General features: G+C 38.7%; 1 protein-coding gene across 17 annotated transcripts in view; it reads right to left on the minus strand.

Annotated features, from left to right (window-relative positions):
• Positions 1 to 1015: 1015 nt before the first annotated feature.
• TDRD5 (tudor domain containing 5) overlaps positions 1016 to 20045 on the minus strand; it is a 99892-nt gene continuing 80862 nt past the window's right edge. For 16 of the 17 annotated variants that reach the window (XM_004027982.5, XM_055366900.2, XM_055366890.2 and 13 more), the window contains one exon: positions 1016 to 1589. In XM_004027982.5, coding sequence (XP_004028031.4) covers positions 1342 to 1589 — 248 coding nt within the window. In that variant the 3' untranslated portion in view covers positions 1016 to 1341. The remainder of the gene's footprint in view (positions 1590 to 20045) is intronic. The other variant, XM_055366886.2, reaches the window with a different exon arrangement.

Below are 20045 nucleotides of genomic sequence, written 5' to 3' on the forward strand. Positions count from 1 at the left end.
TGATACAAAATCACAAAAGCCCAAAACTCTTTCATCAGTTGGATTAACTATCAGTGATGTTTCCAAATTACTTTTGTCTTTTTTTGTCAATTAGTGTATCCTTACATTATTCTTATAGATATATTGGAATTATAGGTGAATCCGAGCTTTTAAATTGTACGACATTTAAACATGTTTTCTCTAAGGCTTTTAAACAGAAAATGATCAGTAAAGACTTTTAATTTACCTTTGTCTCATGATAATACTCTGAATGTATTTCTGTATTTACCCCCCTCCTACTCCCCTCCTTAGTGGATATTTTGCTAATTACGTAGTTGGGAAGGAAAGAGGAGCAATTCCTTATTGTAGAAAAAGAGAGAGGAACCAGGAGACCAGCTCTGTCATTTAATGCCAAAAAAAGGAGGCCTTAGAAGAGCAGCTATGTGGGTGAGAACCTTGTTACATGAAGCATGCTATTTACATCTCTTTCTCAGATTTTACTTCTAAGAAATGATTCTGTTTTGGGGGTTAATTCTGTGAGTAAAATATTTTTAAAATCTGGGTTTAAGTCTGGTTAAAAAAATTAACTAGCATTACTCACATTTTAAAATTTCACCTTCAGTCTTTTTTGATGATCTATACTATGAGCTCAACAGACTACCATTATCACATTTCACAGAATCTGACCTCAGAGAACGTCATGTTATATAAATGCTTAAACAATGCCACTGTTGAACGATTGCTACATTAAGGCTCTTGGGAACTGTGATAATTATAGAGATGGCTCAGCTACATTTCAGAAATTGCCTTTACTGCAAACAGCTTAATTTTTTTGAACTGTAAAAGTATTCCTATGACCAAAGCTTCAGGGTGTAGATTTTCTTATTGATCCCAATATTTCAAAGACATAATGATGCTCTGTGATATAGAAGACTTCAAGTTAGTTAGAAAGCAGCCTTAAGAGTCAGACATCCTTTTTTTCTGGAGATAGGAATGTGAGACTATTTTGTCTTGCCAAATATAGATCACAAACATATTAGTTTTTCAATTTTCATTTATCAGTCATGATAATGTACAAGAAAAACACAAAAAAACAAATTCCTTTAAACTACATTAAAAACAAAGGTGAACAAAATGACACAGAATAAAATAAAATCAAGAAAAATCAAGATTAACAGTAAATATCAATACTTACACATCAAAGTAGACTGTTAGCATAATAAAGCTAACATATAGTCACAGAAAGACAAAAGTATCAATGATCAAGATACTATTTTGCTTCAATACCTCCTCATTTTGGCCTGGGAGTTCATCAAGGCCTAAGCGGCTGGATTCTGTTTTTCTCCCTCCTCCCTCCCTCCCTCATGCTTCCATCCTTTTCACACTGGGGTACCAGTGTAGGAGGCTCCTGGATGTAGCTAACCGTGCGGCAGCACCTAAGGCAGCAGTGGCTGTACTTCGAGGAATGTAGAGCTTCTGAGAAATCTGGCACTCATAAGACAAAATCAAAGACAGCTGGTCCACAGATTCTTGACTCTTGTCTTTGTACAATGTAATAGCACGGCTGCTAGAAAAATCTTCATTCTTTAGGATCTCTGGTGAGCTTTCCACTGGAAAAGAAAGAGTACACAAACATCTTTTCAAGGGGTACTCATACTCACTGCCTTCTCTCCCCCATTCTAGTTCTATACTAATATGTTACAATCATTTTCTGTTAGGTAGCGACAATTACCAATGGCTAATCAGAGAAGATGAGACTTAGAAACCAGTCAACAAATGGAAAGGAAATGGGGAATCATGAATTAAGATAAAATAAATCTTGTCAGGATGAAGGTAAGTGAGAGAGGGAAAATATACTTATGAACAACGAAGGGATGCTTTATTTCTAGGAATGTCATAAAAATAAATTGGATATAACGGAAATCCCAGAGAAGAGCCCATAAGTGCTTCTATTTCCTTCCAGCACTAAGCTAAATGGTGTCCCACAGGCATTCTATTGCCAGAGTTGTTCCAATTCCAAGTCTGTGCCAGGGTAAAAATAAAACCATCCTAGACTGTGGTTGCTAAGAAGTCCCCCAAACCAGTTATCAGCCATAAAATAAATGCCGAGAGGTTCTAAGATGGCCGAATAGGAACAGCTCCAGTCTACAGCTCCCAGTGTGAGCGACGCAGAAGATGGGTGATTTCTGCATTTCCAACTGAGGTGCTGGGTTCATCTCACTGGGGCTTGTTGGACAGTGGGTGCAGGACAGTGAGGGCAGCCCACAGAGCATGAGCCGAAGCAGGGTGAGGCATTGCCTCACCGGGGAAGCGCAAGGGGTCGGGGAATTCCCTTTCCTAGCCAAGGGAAGCCGTGACAGATGGCACCTGGAAAATCGGGTCACTCCTACCCCAATACTGCACTTTTCCAACACAAGTAGCAAATGGCACACCAGGAGGTTTATATCCCATGCCTGGCTTGGAGGGTCCCACGCCCACAGAGCCTCACTCACTGCTAGCACAGCAGTCTGAGATTGAACTGCAAGGTGGCAGTGAGGCTGGGGGAGGGGCGCCCGCCATTGCTGAGGTTTGAGTAGGTAACCAAAGTAGCCAGGAAGCTCGAATTGGGTGGAGCCCACCGCAGCTCAAGGAGGCCTGCCTGCCTCTGTAGACTCCACCTCTGGGAGCAGGGCATAGCTGAACAAAAGGCAGCAGAAACTTCTGCAGACTTAAACGTCCCTGGCTGACAGCTTTGAAGAGAGTAGTGGTTCTCCCAGTGTGGAGTTTGAAATCTGAGAATGGACAGACTGCCTCCTGAAGTGGGTCCCTGACCCCTGAGTAGCCTAACTGGGAGTCACCTCCCAGTAGGGGCCAACTGACACCTCATACAGCCAGGTGCCCTTCTGAGATGAAGCTTTCAGAGGAAGGATCAGGCAGCAACATTTGCCGTTCTGCAATATTTGCTGTTCTGTAGCCTCCGCTGGTGATACCCAGGCAAACAGGGTCTGGAGTGGACCTCCAGCAAACTCCAACAGACCTGCAGCTGAGGGTCCTGACTGTTAGAAGGAAAACTAACAAACAGAAAGGACATCCACACCAAAACCCCATCTGTACATCACCATCATCAAAGACCAAAGGTAGATAAAACCACAAAGATGGGGAGAAACCAGAGCAGAAAAGCTGAAAATTCTAAAAATCAGAGCTCCTCTTCTCCTCCAAAGGAACGCAGCTCCTCACCAGCAATGGAACAAAGCTGGATGGAGAATGACTTTGAAGAGTTGAGAGAAGACGGCTTCAGATGATCGGTAATAACAAACTTCTCTGAGCTAAAGGAGGATGTTCGAACCCATAGCAAAGAAGCTAAAAACCTTGAAAAAAGATTAGATGGATGGCTAACTAGAATAAACATCATAGAGAAGACCTTAAATGACTTGATGGAGCTGAAAACTATGGTATGAGAACTGCGTGATGCATGCACAAGCTTCAGTAGCTGATTCGATCAACTGGAAGAAAGGGTATCAGTGATTGAAGATCAAATGAATGAAATGAAGCAAGAAGAGAAGTTTAGAGAAAAAAGAGTAAAAAGAAATGAACAAGGCATCCAAGAAATATGGGACTATGTGAAAAGACCAAATCTACGTCTGATTGGTGTACCTGAAAGTGATGGGGAGAATGGAATCAAGTTGGAAAACACTCTGCAGGATATTATCCAGGAGAACTTCCCCAAGCTAGCAAGGCAGGCCAACATTCAAATTCAGGAAACACAGAGAACACCACAAAGATACTCCTTGAGAAGAGCAACTCCAAGAAACATAATTGTCAGATTCACCAAAGTTGAAATTAAGGAAAAAATGTTAAGCGCAGCCAGAGAGAAAGGTCAGGTTACCCACAAAGGGAAGGCCATCAGACTAACAGCGTATCTCTCTACACAAACTCTACAAACCAGAAGAGAGTGGGGGATAATATTCAACATTCTTAAAGAAAAGAATTTTCAACCCAGAATTTCATATCCAGACAAACTAAGCTTCATAAGTGAAGGAGAAATAAAATACTTTACAGACAAGCAAATGCCGAGAGATTTTGTCACCACCAGGCCTGCTTTACAACAGCTCCTGAAGGAAGCACTAAACATGGAACGACTGGTACCAGCCACTGCAAAAACATGCCAAATTGTAAAGACCATCAATGCTAGGAAGAAACTGCATCAACTAACGAGCAAAATAACCAGCTAACATCATAATGACACGATGAAATTCACATATAACAATATTAACCTTAAATGTAAATGGGCTAAATGCTCCAATTAAAAGACACAGACTGGCAAATTGGATAAAGAATAAAGACTCATCAGTGTGCTGTATTCAGGAGACCCATCTCATGTGCAGAGACACACATAGGCTCAAAATAAAGGGATGGAGGAAGAACTACCAAGCAAATGGAAAAAAAAAAAGCAGGGGTTGCAATCTTAGTCTCTGATAAAACAGACTTTAAACCAACAGAGATCAAAAGAGACAAAGAAGGCCATTACATAATGGTAAAGGGATCAATTCAACAAGAAGAGCTAACTATACTAAATATATATGCACCCAATACAGGAGCACCCAGATTCATAAAGCAAGTCCTTAGAGACCTACAAAGAGACTTAGACTCCCACACAATAATAATGGGAGACTTTAACACCCCACTGTCAACAGTAGACAGATCAATGAGGCAGAAAGTTAACAAGGATAGCCAGGAACTGAACTCAGCTCTGCAACAAGCAGACCTAACAGACATCTACAGAACTCTCCACCGCAAATCAACAGAATATATGTTCTTCTCAGCACCACATCACACTTATTCCAAAATTGATCACACAGTTGGAAGTAAAGCACTCCTCAGCAAAGGTAAAAGAACAGAAATTATAACAAACTGTGCCTCAGACCACTGCAATCAAATTAGAACTCAGGATTAAGAAACTCACTCAAAACCGCTCAACTACATGGAAACTGAACAACTTGCTCCTGAATGACTACTGGGTACATAACAAAATGAAGGCAGATATAAAGATGTTCTTTGAAACCAATGAGAACAAAGACACAACATACCAGAATCTCTGGGACACATTTAAAGCAGTGTGTAGAGGGAAATTTATAGCACTAAATGCCCACAAGAGAAACCAGGAAAGATCTAAAATTGACACCCTAACATCACAATTAAAAGAACTAGAGAAGCAAGAGCAAACACATTCAAAAGCTAGCAGAAGACAAGAAATAACTAAGATCAGAGCAGAACTGAAGGAGATAGAGACACAAAAAACCCTTTAAAAAATCAATGAATCCAGGAGCTGGTTTTTTGAAAAGATTAACAAAGGAGATAGAACACTAGCAAGACTAATAAAGAACAAAAGAGAGAAGAATCAAATAGATGCAACAAAAAATGATAAAGGGGCTATCACCACTGATCCCACAGAAATACAAACTACCATCAGAGAATACTATAAATACCTCTGTGCAAATAAACTAGAAAATCTAGAAGAAATGGATAAATTCCTGGACACATACACCCTCCCAAGACTAAGCCAGGAAGAAGTTGAATCCCTGTATAGACCAATAACAGGCTCTGAAACTGAGGCAATAATTAATAGCCTACCAACCAAAAAAAGTCCAGGACCAGTCAGATTCACAGCCGAATTCTACCAGAGGTACAAAGAGGAGCTGGTACCATTCCTTCTGAAACTATTTCAATCAATAGAAAAAGAGGGAATCCTCCCTAACTCATTTTATGAGGCCAGCATCATCCTGATACCAAAGCCTGGCAGAGACACAACAAAAAAAGAGAATTTTAGACCAATATCCCTGATGAACATGGATGCAAAAATCCTCAATAAAATACTGGCAAACCAAACAAATCCAGCAGCACATCAAAAAGCCTATCCACCATGATCAAGTGGGCTTCATCCCTGGAATGCAAGGATGGTTCAACATATGCAAATCAATAAACATAATTCATCATATACACAGAACCAAAGACAAAAACCAAGTGATTATCTCAATAGATGCAGAAAAGGCCTTTGACAAAATTCAACAGCCCTTCATGCTAAAAACTCTCAATAAATTAGGTATTGATGGGATGTATCTCAAAATAATAAGAGCTATTTATGATAAACCCACAGCCAATATCATACTGAATGGGCAAAAACTGGAAGCATTCCCTTTGAAAACTGGCACAAGACAGGGATGCCCTCTCTCACCACTCCTATTCAACATAGTGTTGGAAGTTCTGGCCAGGGCAATCAGGCAGGAGAAAGAAAGAAAGGGTATTCAGTTAGGAAAAGAGGAAGTCAAATTGTCCCTGTTTGCAGATGACAAGATTGTATATTTAGAAAACCCCATCATCTTAGCCCAAAATCTCCTTAAGTTGATAAGCAACTTCAGCAAAGTCTCAGGATACAAAATCAATGTGCAAAAATCACAAGCATTACTATACACCAATAACAGACAAACAGAGAGCCAAATCATGAGTGAACTCCCATTCACAATTGCTTCAAAGAGAATAAAATACCTAGGATCCAACTTACAAGGGATGTGAAGGACCTCTTCAAGGAGAACTACAAACCACTGCTCAACAAAATAAAAGAGGATACAAGCAAATGGAAGAACAATCCATGCTCATGGATAGGAAGAATCAATATCATGAAAATGGCCATACTGCCCAAGGTAATATATAGAGTCAATGCCATCCCCATCAAGCTACCAATGACCTTCTTCACAGAATTGGAAAAAACTACTTTAAAGTTCATATGGAACCAAAACAGAGCCCGCATTGCCAAGACAATCCTAAGCCAAAAGAACAAAGCTGGAGGCTTCACGCTACCTGACTTCAAACTATACCAAGGCTACAATAACCGAAACAGCGTGGTACCGGTATCAAAACAGAGATATAGACCAATGGAACAGAACAGAGGCCTCAGAAATAATACCACACATCTATAACCATCTGATCTTAGACAAACCTGACACAAACAAGAAATGGGGAAAGGATTCCCTATTTAATAAATGGTGCTGGGAAAACTGGCTAGCCATATGTAGAAAGCTGAAACTGGATCCCTTCCTTACACCTTATACAAAAACTAATTAAAGATGGATTAAAAACTTAAATATTAGACCTAAAACCATAAAAACCCTAGAAGAAAATCTAGGCAATACCATTCAGGGCATAGGCATGGGCAAGGACTTCATGTCTAAAACACCAAAGCAATGGCAACAAAAGCCAAAATTGACAAATGGGATCTAACTAAACTAAAGAGCTTCTGCACAGCAAAAGAGACTACCATTAGAGTGAACAGACAACCCACAGAATGGGAGAAAATTTTTGCAATCTACCCATCTGACAAAGGGCTAATATCCAGAGTCTACAAAGAACTTAAATAAATTTACAAGAAAAAATCAACCCCATCAAAAAGTGGGCAAAGCATATGAATAGACACTTCTCAAAAGAAGACATCTATGCAGCCAACAGACACATGAAAAAATGTTCATCATCACTGGCCGTCAGAGAAATGCAAATCAAAACCACAATGAGATAATATCTCATACCAGTTAGAATGGCGATCATTCAAAAGTCAGGAAACAACAGGTGCTGGAGAGGATGTGGAGAAATAGGAACACTTTTTCACTGTTGGTGGGACTGTAAACTAGTTCAACCATTGTGGAAGACAGTGTGGCGATTCCTCAAGGATCTAGAACTAGAAATACCATTTGACCCAGTCATCCCATCACTGGGTATATACCCAAAGGATTATAAATCATGCTGCTATAAACACACGTGCACATGTATGTTTGTTGCAGCACTATTCACAATAGCAAAGACTTGGAACCAACCCAAATGTCCATCAATGATAGACTGGATTAAGAAAATGTGGCACATATACACCATGGAATACTATGCAGCCATAAAAAAGGATGAGTTCATGTCCTTTGTAGGGACATGGATGAAGATGGAAACCATCATTCTGAGCAAACTATCGCAAGGATAGAAAACCAAACACCACATGTTCTCACTCATAGGTGGGAATTGAACAATGAGAACATTTGGACACAGGATGGGGAACATCACACACCAGGGCCTGTTGTGGGGTGCAGGGAGGGGGGAAGGATAGCATTAGGAGATATACCTAATGTAAATGACGAGTTAATGGGTGTAGCACAACAACATGGCACATGTATACATATGTAACAAACCTGCACGCTGTGCACATGTACCCTAAAACTTAAAGTATAATAAGAAAAATAAATGAAATAAAAGCTGAAGTAATTAGTTTTAATTAAGAAGAAATAAGAATTTAAATAAAATGGCTGGAAATGCGATGCTTGAAATTTCCTAATAGCCAAGGAAGGAGATGCTAAGCACTCTGAGATGTGTACTCGTAGCTGGTCTATAAACGGCTTATTACCTGCCTACAATGAAAGAAGGCCCTTTTTCTGGCATCTAAACCAACACATTGCTTCCTTCAAGAAAGTCCTGCTTAAAAAAAAAATTCAGGTGAGCTAAGCAACGTGTTCAGCAATGTAGCTGCTTGAATACTCTGGAACAAACTCCTTACAGTGTAGTCCACTGCTGCAAACCCTTCAAATTGGCACCAGTATGTAGATCACATTTTGAATAGCACTGTTCTAGATCTTAAAAACATAGATTTCAAAAAATTCAGAGAAAAAGGCATAATCCATTATTTTATTCATCTTTGCATTTTTAGCATCTAGCAGAGTAACATGTAGTATATGTTCTACACTTTTGCGATGAGTTATGTTCGAGGAGGATTTGACAGCGTATTCTAAAAAGTGAAATTCTGATCATAAAACTATAGTGTCTATTAGAGAGGAAAAAGAATAATTTTTAATTAAATAATGTGATTTTACAGGAAGTCTTAGGTGAGCTCGGATATCAAAAGGTATGAAAAGCAGGAACATGTGACCAAAGATTTAAGAGTAGCAAAATTTCTGCTTTCAGTCATGGTGTTTTTCAACGAGAATATTTACTCTCTTGCCTTACACAACTGGAAAACTGGACAAAATGTATGAAACAACAGCTTTCAGACATTGAACAAGCATCCCAGGACAGTGACCCCTGAGAGAAGGCAAACTGTAAGTGCTTTAGCTCACTGCCCAAAAAGAATTTTCAGGCTGTAGTATGAGAAGGAGGAATCCAGACTGAACCAGGTAGTCTTACTGAGTTGAGAAAACAGAGTTCAGAACTCAGAAAGGCCAGTCATCTAAAATTTGTGGATATAAAGTACCAGAGAGGAGGCAGCTGCAGAGAGAGAGAGAGAGAAGAAACTGAGGATCTGCTGAGAGATCTCCTTGAGTCTTGGAATGAGTAGTCATCTGACTCCTGTGTGTGTCAGCAAACTACCAAGGCCAGGGAAAAACTACCAGAAAGCAGCAGGCAGAATAATCATTAGATCTTACGTTGGGACAAAACAGTTTGTGTTCTCACCAGCCATAATGGAAAGACATCCTAACACATGCAACATCAAGCCCATCAATAATCTCAGAAGGTATTAGGTATTGCCTAAATAGCGGAGCCAAACCAGACCTAGACCACAGGCTTTTCCAGACCAGCCTAATAAACCTAAAAGGAACACTGAAAGAAAAAAAAAATGGGAAATTAAACTGCATCTCCCCACCCCCCAAAAAAAGACAGGAAGAAAAGGAGAAAGGGAAGAAATTAAGCCAACACACATATACACCATGGAATACTATGCAGCCATAAAAAAGAATGAGTTCATGTTCTTTGCAAGGACATGGATGAAGCTGGAAACCATCATTCTCACCTAACACAGGAACAGAAAGCCAAACACCACATGTTCTCATGATAAGTGGGAGTTAAACAATAAGAACATGGGCACAGAGAGGGGAACATCACACATTGGGGCCTGTTGGTGGGTGGGGGGCAAGGGAAGGGATAGCATTAAGACAAATACCTAATGTAGATGACAGGTTGATGGGTGCAGTAAACCACCATGGCACGTGTATACCTATGTAACAAACCTGCACATTCTGCTCATGTATCCCAGAACTTAAGTATAGTAATAATAAAAAAAGAAATTAAGCCAACAATGTAAAATTCACAGTGTCTGGCATTCAATAAAAAATTACCAGATACAAAGAATGTATATGACCTGTAATCAGGAGAAAAAAATCAATATAAACAGATTCAGAAATGACACAGATAGAATTCAAAAGTTATATATATGATAGAATCATAAGACATGGATATTAAAACAGTTGTTTAAAGAGCACTTCTCCAAGTGTACTAGTCTTGTTCAGTTTCTAATTCAGTGTGGTTTTTTTTTTTTTTTTTTTTTAAGACAGAGTCTCGCCCTGTTGCCCAAGCTGGTGTGCAGTGGTGCAATTTCGGCTCACTGCAACCTCCGCCTCCCAAGTTCAAGCGATTCTCCCACCTCAGCCTCCCGAGTAGCTGAGATTACAGGCATGTGCCACTACGTCCAGCTAATTTTTTAAATTTTTGGTATAGACAGGGTTTCACCACGTTGGCTAGGCTGGTCTGGAACTCCTGACCTCAGGTGATCCGCCCGCCTCTGCCTCCCAAAAGTGCTGGGATTACAGGTGTGAGCCATGGCACCTGGCCCAGTGTGTTTTTCTTCTCTAGAGGTTTGACTTGGGTCTTTTTTATATCTTCCATTTTTTTCCACATTATAGTCAGGTTTTTCTACCTTCTTGAATAGAGTGCTCTTTAAACACTCTTTATAGTCAGGTAGAAAAACCTGACTATAATGTGGAAAAAAATGGAAGATATAAAAAAGACCCAAGTCAAACCTCTAGAGAAGAAAAACACACTGGGCCAGGTGCCATGGCTCACGCCTGTAATCCCAGCACTTTTGGGAGGCAGAGGCGGGTGGATCACCTGAGGTCAGGAGTTCCAGACCAGCCTAGCCAACGTGGTGAAACCCTGTCTCTACCAAAAATTTAAAAAATTAGCTGGACGTAGTGGCACATGCCTGTAATCTCAGCTACTCGGGAGGCTGAGGTGGGAGAATCGCTTGAACTTGGGAGGCGGAGGTTGCAGTGAGCCGAAATTGCACCACTGCACTCCAGCTTGGGCAACAGGGTGAGACTCTGTCTTAAAAAAAAAAAAAAAAAACCACACTGAATTAGAAACGGAACAAGACTAGTACACTTGGAGACACAGTAGTAGAAACAAACTCAAATGAGACACAGTAAAGACTGAGAGTGAGAAATGTATCAGTGAGCAACAGAACAACATCCAATGGTCTACCAAACCTGTAACTACAGTTACAAGAAAACGGGGCGAAGGGTGACAGAAAAAAAATTAATCTTTTTTTTGGTCCTGTGGACCAAATCCAACACAGCTACTCTCATTCATTTACCTGTTGTCTGTGGCTGTTTTCATGCTATAACAGCAGAGTTGAATAATTGCCACAGATCATATGGCCTACGAAGCTGAAAAGATTTATTTTTTGGCTCTTTACAGAAAAAGTTTGCTGAACCCCAATTTATACATTGGAATGAAGAACACTGGAATGGAAAATATGTGAGTAAACATAAAAGACATTTCTCATTTTTAATTTCTTTATAAGATAATTGACTATAAAGCAAAAATAACAAGAACTGGATATTTTTGGTATCCAATCCAAGAATTGGATTGCGAGGTTTACAATGTATTTAAAAAGTAAAACGACAATAGCTAAAAGGCTGGCATGGGAAAAAAGAAAAGTTTTAATGTTATACATAAAGTGATATCATTTGAAGGAGGCAATTTAAAGATATATACAACATTTTGTCTGTACAAAAATTTTTCAAAAAACTAGCCGGGTGTGCTGGTGTGCACCTGTGATCCTAGCTGCTTGAGAGACTGAAGCAGGAAGATCACTTGAACCCAGGCAGTTGAGCCTGCAATGAGTGGTGATTGCAGCAATGCGTTCCAGTCTGGGCAGCAGAGTGAGACCCCATTTCAAAAACATAAAATTTTGTAAACACGCGGTGCGGTTTTGCATTTTTATCAATCTTGACAATCTCTTCTTTTAATTGGAATCTTTGGACAACTTAAGGTGACAATTGATATGCTTGGGTTAAAATACATTATTTTGCTATTTGTTTTTTGTTTGTCCATTTGGTCATATGCCCTTTTTTCTCTTTTCCTACCTTTAAAGTGAGGTTTTTTTAATTCCATCTTTATCTCCTTTATTGGCTTGGTAGTTTTGTTCTTTTTTAGTGGTTGCTTTAACATAGTACAGACAGGGTCTCACTGTGTTGCACAGGCAGATCTCAAACTCCTGGGGTCAAGTGACCCTCCTGCCTTGGTCTCTCAAAATGCTGGGATTACAGGCGTGAGCCACAGCACCTAGCCAAGAAACCTATTTTAAGTATAAAGATACAGATAGGTTAAAAGTGAAAGGATGGCAATAATATGCCCTGCAAATGCAAATCAAAAGAAATTTGGAGTGTCTTTATTCATATCAACGAAATAGATTTCAAAGCAAAGAATATTATGAAGGATAAAGAGTAAATTAATAATGATAAACGGATTGATTCATCCAGAGAGCATAACAACCCTAATTAACAGAGCTTCAAAGTTCTTGAAGCAAAACCTATTAAAACTGAAAAAAGAAAAAGACAAATCAACAACTATATTAGAGTTCAACAATTATCCCTCAATAATTGATTGAACAATTAGAAAACTAGTAAGGATATAGAAGATTCAAACAACACTATTCATCACCTTGACTTGATATTATGAAATACTTTGCCTATCATCAGACTATATACATTGTTCTAAAGTACAGATAAAGCATTTACAAAAATAGAGCATACTGTAGGCTATAAAAGTGTCAAAAATGTTAAAGAATTAAAATTTATGTTACTTGATCACAATAAATTAAATTAGAAATAAAAAATAGAAAGACATCTGGAAAACCCCCAAGTATGTGGAAATTAAACAACATAATTCTAGATAACCAATAGGTCAAGAAGAAAATTCACAAGGGAAATTATAAAATATTTTGAAATGAATGAAAATGAAAATGCAACATATCAAAATTCATGGGATGCAGCAAAAGCAGGGTTTAGAGGGAAAATTGTATCACTAAACATATATTAGGAAAAACTGTAAAATGAATGATCTAAGGTTTCAATTTGCAAAACTAGAAAAAGAGAAAAATTAAGCCCAAAGTAATCAAATGGAAGGGAAAAGAAAGAACATAAATCAATAAAATAGAACACAGATAAACAGGAAAATCAATGGAACCAAAAATCTGGTTATTTGAGAAGCTCAATAAAATTGATAAACCTCTAGATCGGGGGGAAAAACCTCTAGATCAGGGAGAAAAGATGGCACAAATTACTAATATCTACAGATATTAAAATAAGGGAATAATATGAAAATTTATGTTAATAAATTTTACAGTTTAGAAGAAATGGATAAATTCCTTGAAAGACAAAACTACCAAAGTTTACTTGAGAAGAAACTGATAATCAATAACCTTGTATCTATTAAAGACATTAGCTTAAAATACCTTCCTTCAAAGAAAACTCTAGGTCCAGAGATCCTCACTACTGAATTCTACCAAACATTTAAGGAAGAAATAATATCAATTCCACACAAATTCTTCCAGACAATATTAATAGAAGAGGAGGAAACACTTCCCAACTTATTTTATGGCAGCATCATTATCTGGATACCAAAACCAGACAAAGACATTATAAAAAAAGAAAACTATAGACAAATATCCCTCATGAACATGGCCATAAAAATCCTTAACAATATTTTAACAAACAGAGTCTAACATTCTATAAAATGGATAGTATATCATGACCACGAGGGCATTATCCCAGGAATGTAAGGTTGGTTTAATATTTGAAAATCAATATAATTCACCATCCCATAAACAGTCAATTAAAACAAGCAACAGCATAATCATCTCAATAGACACAGAATAAGCATTTGATAAGATTCAACACCCACTCATGATAAAAACTATCAGAAATCTAGGAATAAATTGGAACCTTCTTAGCCTACCAACAGCATCTACAAAAAGGCTACAGCTAACATTATACTTTATTTGTAAAAGATAAAATGCTTCCTATAAGATCAACAACAATGCAAGGATGTCACTCTGGCCTCTCCTATTCAACTCTATAATGGAAGTCCTAACCAGTACAAGGAAAAGGAAAAATGGCAAACAATTTCACAAGTAGTAAACTGATTTTTTTCCCCCACATATGAAATGTCTATACAGAAAATCCCAAAAGAGCTATTAGAACAAATGAGTTTAGCAAGGTCACGGAATATATGAAAACCAACTATATTTCTATATACCAGTAATCAAAAAAATTGAATTTAAAATGCCATTTATTCAATAGTATAAAAATATTACTTAGAGATAAATTTAACAAAAGATGAAAAACACCTATGCACCTGAAAACTACAAAATATCATTGCTAGAAATTAAAGAAGAATAAACGTTTAAATATAGTCGATTAAGATCGCAGATAGGAGGCAGGACTACTCTGTAGCTCCTGCCTGGACGGACAAAGTGGCATGTGGAGACTCACATCATGAACTTATGTTCCTGTGGTAGTTCTTGGAGCAAATAGGGAAAGCTGAGAGAATCCACAGACCCTTTGAAGAAACTGGATCACCCCTGAAGTTTCCCTGAGATGCTGAAAAACTGTGAGTCTGCTTGCTTTCTCAATGGGGAGGCTCATGGTCTGGGGCAAATTCTCAGCCCTGGTCACCAGCTGCCTAGAAATAGACTCGGTGCTGTTGAGGGGGCCACGGTGGGAGTGAGACTAGCCTTTAGAACTGCAAGCTACCCTGGGAGCGGAGTGAGGCCTGTGACTGCCGGCTTTCCCCCACTTCCCTGGCAACCTGTATGACTCAGCAGAGGCAGCCATAATCCCCCTGGGAGTGTAATTCCACTGGACTGGGAAGCACACCCCCATCCCCATAGCAGCCCCAGCAAGCCCTTCCCAAGGAGGGGCTAAGCTCAGACACACCTGTCCCTGCCCCCACCTGGTTGGTGATCTTTCTCTACCTGCCTTGGTAGCCAAAGACAAAGGTCATAATCTCTTGGGAGCTCTATGGCCCTGCTCACTGCCTGAGAAACCTGAGTACTTAACCAGGTATGCCTAGGGCAAGTTTGCATCCTCCCTATAGGGCCACAGCTGATGTACTTTTGAAAGCACCACCTCCTGGCTGGAGGTCAACCAACACAAAGCCAGTGTACTAAACAAAAACAAAACCAAGGACCCTCAAAGAGTCCACTTCACTTCCCTGCTACCTCCACCAGAGCAGGTGCTGGTATCTATGGCTGCAAGACCTGAAGATGGAACACATCACAAGACTCTTTGCAGACTCTCCCCAGTACCAGCCCAGAGCCCAGTAGCTCCACTTACTGGCTAAACCCAGAAGAGCAAAAACAATCACCACAGTTCAGTTCTCAGGAAGCCCCAATCCTAGGAGAAAGAAGAGAACACCACATCAAGGGAGCATCCTGTGGGACAAAAGAATCTGAACAGCAGCCCTTGAATCCCAGATCTTCCCTCTTATATACTCTACTCAAATAAGAAGGAACCAGAAAAATCATTCTGGTAATATGACAAAATAAGGTTCTTTAACACCCCTAAAAGATCACACCAGCTCACCAGCAATGGATTCAAACCAAGATGAAATCTCTGAATTGCCAGAAAAAGATTTCAGAAGGTTGATTATTAAGCTAATCAAGGAGGCACCAGAGAAAGGTGAAGTCCAGCTTAAAGAAATCAAAAACATGATACAGGATATGAAAGAAAAATTCTTCAGTGAAATAGAAAGCATTAATAAAAAACAATCACAACTTCTGGAAATCAAGGACACACTCAGAGAAATGCAAAATGCACTGGAAAGGCTCAGCAATAGAATCGAACAAGCAGAAGAAAGAACTTCAGAGCTCAAAGACAAGGCTTTTGAATTAACCTGATCCATCAAACACAAAGAAAAAATAATTTAAAAAAATGAACAACGCCTCCAAGAAGTTTGGGACTAGGTTAAACATCCAAACCTAAGAATAGCTGGTGTTCCTGAGGAAGAAGAGAAATCTAAAAGTATGGAAAACATATTTGAGTGAATAATCAAGGAAAACTTCCCTGGTCTTGCTAGAGATCTAGATATCCAAATACAAGCAGCTCAGAGAACACCTGGGAAATTCATTGCAAAAAGATCACTGCCTAGGCATATAGTCATCAGGTTATTTAAAGTCAAGACCAAGGAAAGACTCTTAAGAGCTGTGAGGCAAAAGCATCAGGTAACCTACAAAGGAAAATCTATCAGATTAACAGCAGATTTCTCAGCAGAAATCTACAAGCTAGAAGGGACTGGGGTCCTATTTCTAGCCTCCTTAAACAAAACAATTATTAGCCAAGAATTTTGTAGCCAGCAAAACTAAGCTTCATAAATGAAGGAAAGATACAGTCTTTTCCAAACAAACAAATGCTGAGAGACTTCGCCACTACCAAGCCAGCACAGGAACTGCTAAAGGAGCACTAAATCTTGAAACACAACCTCAAAATACACCAAAATAGAACTTCCTTTAAAGCATAAATCTCACAGGACCTATGTAACAATAACACAATGAAAAAAACAAGGTATTCAGGCAACAAATAGCATGATGAATAGAATAGTACCTCACATCTCAATACTAACATTGAATGTAAATGGCCTCAATGCTCCACTTAAAAGATACAGAACTGCAGAATGGATAAGAATTCACCAACCAAGTTTCTGCTGCCTTCAGGAGACTCACCTAACACATAAGGACTCACATAAACTTAAGGTAAAGAGGTGGAAAAAGGTATTCCATGCAAATGAACACCAAAAGCTAGCAGGAGTAGCTATTCTTATATCAGACAAAACAAACTTTAAAGCAGCTGCAGTTAAAAAAGACAAAGAGGGACATTATATAATGATAAAAGGACTAGTCCAAAAGGAAAACATAGCAATTCTAAATATACATGCACCTAACACTGGAGCTCCCAAATTTATAAAACAATTACTACTAGACCTAAGAAATGAGATATCGACGGCAACACAATAGCAGTGGGGGACTTTAATACTCGACTGACAGCACTAGACAGAAAGTCAACAAAGAAACAGTGGACTTAAACTATACCCTACAACAAATGGAATTAACAGATATTTATAGAACATTCTACCCCACAAAATGCAGAATATATATTCTATTAATCAACACATGGAACATTCTCTTAGACCACATGATAGGCCACAAAACAAGCCTCAGTAAATTTAAGGAAATTGAAGTTATATCAAGTACTCTCTCAGACCATAGTAGAATAAAATTGGGTATCAACTCCAAGAGGAACACTCAAAACCATGCAAATAGATGGAAATTAAATAACCTGCTCCTGAATGATCATTGGGTCAATAATGAAATCTAGATGGGAATTTAAAAATTCTTTGAACTGAATGATACAATCTATCAAAACCTCTGGAATACAGCAAAAGTGGTGCTTAGAGGAAAGTTCATAGCATTAAATGCCTATATCAAAAAGTCTAGAAGAGCACAAATAAACAAGCTAAGGTTACACCTCACAGAATTGGAGAAACAATAACAATCCAAACCCAAACTCAGCAGAAGAAAGGAAATAACCAGGATCAGAGCAGAACTAATGAAATTGAAACAATAAAAGGTACAAAAGATAAATGAAACAAAAAGTTGGTTCTTTGAAAAGATAAAAATTGAAAGACCATTAGTGAGATTAACTAAGAAAAGAAGAGAGAGGATCCAGATAAACTCAATTAGAAATGAAATGGGAGATGTTACAACTGATACCACAGAAACACGAAAGATTATTCAAGGCTACTTTTAACACCTTTACACATGTAAACTAGAAAACCTAGAAGAGATGGATAAATTTCCGGAAATATACAACCGTCCTAGATTACACCAGGATGATACAGAATCTCTGATCAGACCAATAACAAGCAGTGAGATTGAAATGGTAATTAAAAAAACTGTCAACAAAAAAAGTCCAGGACCAGATGGATTCATAGCTGAATTCTATCACACATTTAAAGAAGAATTGGTACCAATCCTATTGACAGTATTCCAAAAGATAGAGAAAGAGGAAATCCTCTCTAAATCATTCTATGAAGCCAGTATCACCCTAATACCAAAACCGGGAAAGGACATAACAAAAAAAAAAACTACAGACCAATATCCCTGATGAACACAGATGCAAAAATCCTCAACAAAATACTAGTGAACTGAATCCAGTAACATACTGAAAAGATAATCCACCATGGTCAGAGGGGTTTCATACCAGGAATGCAGGGATGGTTTAACATAAGTCAATAAATGTGATACACCACATAAATAGAATTAAAAATCACTTGATCACCTCAATAGATGAAGAAAAAGCATTTGACAAAATCCAGCATCCCTTTATGATTAAACCCTCAGCAAAATCGGCATATAGGGACATACCTTAAGGTAATAAAATCCATCTATGACAAACTCACAGCCAACATTACACTGAATGGGGAAAAGTTGAAAGCATTCCCCCTGAGAACTGGAACAGACAAGGACGCCCACTTTCACCACTTCTATTCAACATGGTACTGGAAGTCCTAGCCAGAGCAATCAGACAAGAGAAAGAAATAAAGGGCACCCAAATCGGTAAAGAGGAAGTCAAACTGTCACTGTTTGCTGATATGATTGTATACCCAGAAAACCCTAAAGACTCATCCAAAAAGCTCCTAGAACTGGTAAATGAATTCAGCAAAGTTTCGGGATACAAAATTAATGTACACAATCAGTAGGTCTGCTATACATCAACAGTGACCAAGCTGAGAATCAAATCAAGAACTTGTGAAAGGAAAATATCTTGCACCCCCAAAATCACTAAGGAAAACTCAAGCTGGAAACTGCTTAGGGCAAACCTGCCTCCCATTCTACTCAAAGTCACTCCTCTGCCCACTGAGATAGATGCATATCTGATTTGCCTCCTTTGGAAAGGCTAATCAGAAACTCAAAAGAATGTAACCGTTTGTGAATCACCCATCTGTGACCTGGAAGCTCCCTCCCTGCTTCTTGCCTTTGCTTCAAGTTGTTCCATCTTCCAGACCGAACCAATGCACTTCTTACATATATTGATTGATGTCTCATGTCTCCCTAAATGTATAAAACCAAGCTGTGCCCTGACCACCTTGGGCACATGTCATCAGGACTTCTTGAGGCTCTGTCACAGGCACATCCTCAACCTTGGCAAAATAAATTTTCTAAATTAACTGAGACCTGTCTCAGATTTTCTGAGTTCACAAACTCAACCCCTTTCACAATAGCTGCAATAAAAATAGAATACTTAGGAATATAGCTAACCAAAACGTGAAAGACTTCTATATGGAGAAAAACAAAACACTGCTGAAAGAAATCATAGATGACACAAACAAATGGAAACACATCTCATGCTTGTGAATGGGTAGAATCAATATTGTGAAAACGATCATACTGCCAAAAGCAATCCACAAATTCAGATCAATTCCCATCAAAATACTACCATCATTCATCACAGAACTAGAAAAAACAATCTTAAAATTCATATGGAACCAAAAAAGAGCCCACACAGCCAAAACAAGACTAAGCAAAAAGAACAAATCTGGAGGCATCACATTACCTGACTTCAAACTATACTATAAGGCCATAGTTACCAAAACAGCATGGTACCGGCATAAAGATAGGCACATAGACCAATGGAACAGAATAGGGAACCCAAAAACAAAGCCAAATACTTACAGCCAACTGATTTTTGACAAAGCAAACAAAAACATAAAGTGGGGAAAGGACACCCTATTCAACAAATGGTGCTAGGATAATTGGCAAGCCACATGTAGAAAAATGAAATTAGATCCTCATCTCTCACCCTATATAAAAATCAACTCGAGATGGATCAAAGACTTAAATCTAAGACCTGAAACCTTAAAAAGTCTAGAGTATAACATTGGAAAAACCCTTCTAGACACTGGCTTAGGCAAATAATTCATGATCAAGAACCCAGAAGCAAATTCAACAA

The sequence above is a fragment of the Gorilla gorilla genome, chromosome 1, assembly GCF_029281585.2.
Source record: "Gorilla gorilla gorilla isolate KB3781 chromosome 1, NHGRI_mGorGor1-v2.1_pri, whole genome shotgun sequence".
Classification (NCBI taxonomy): Eukaryota; Metazoa; Chordata; class Mammalia; order Primates; family Hominidae; genus Gorilla; species Gorilla gorilla.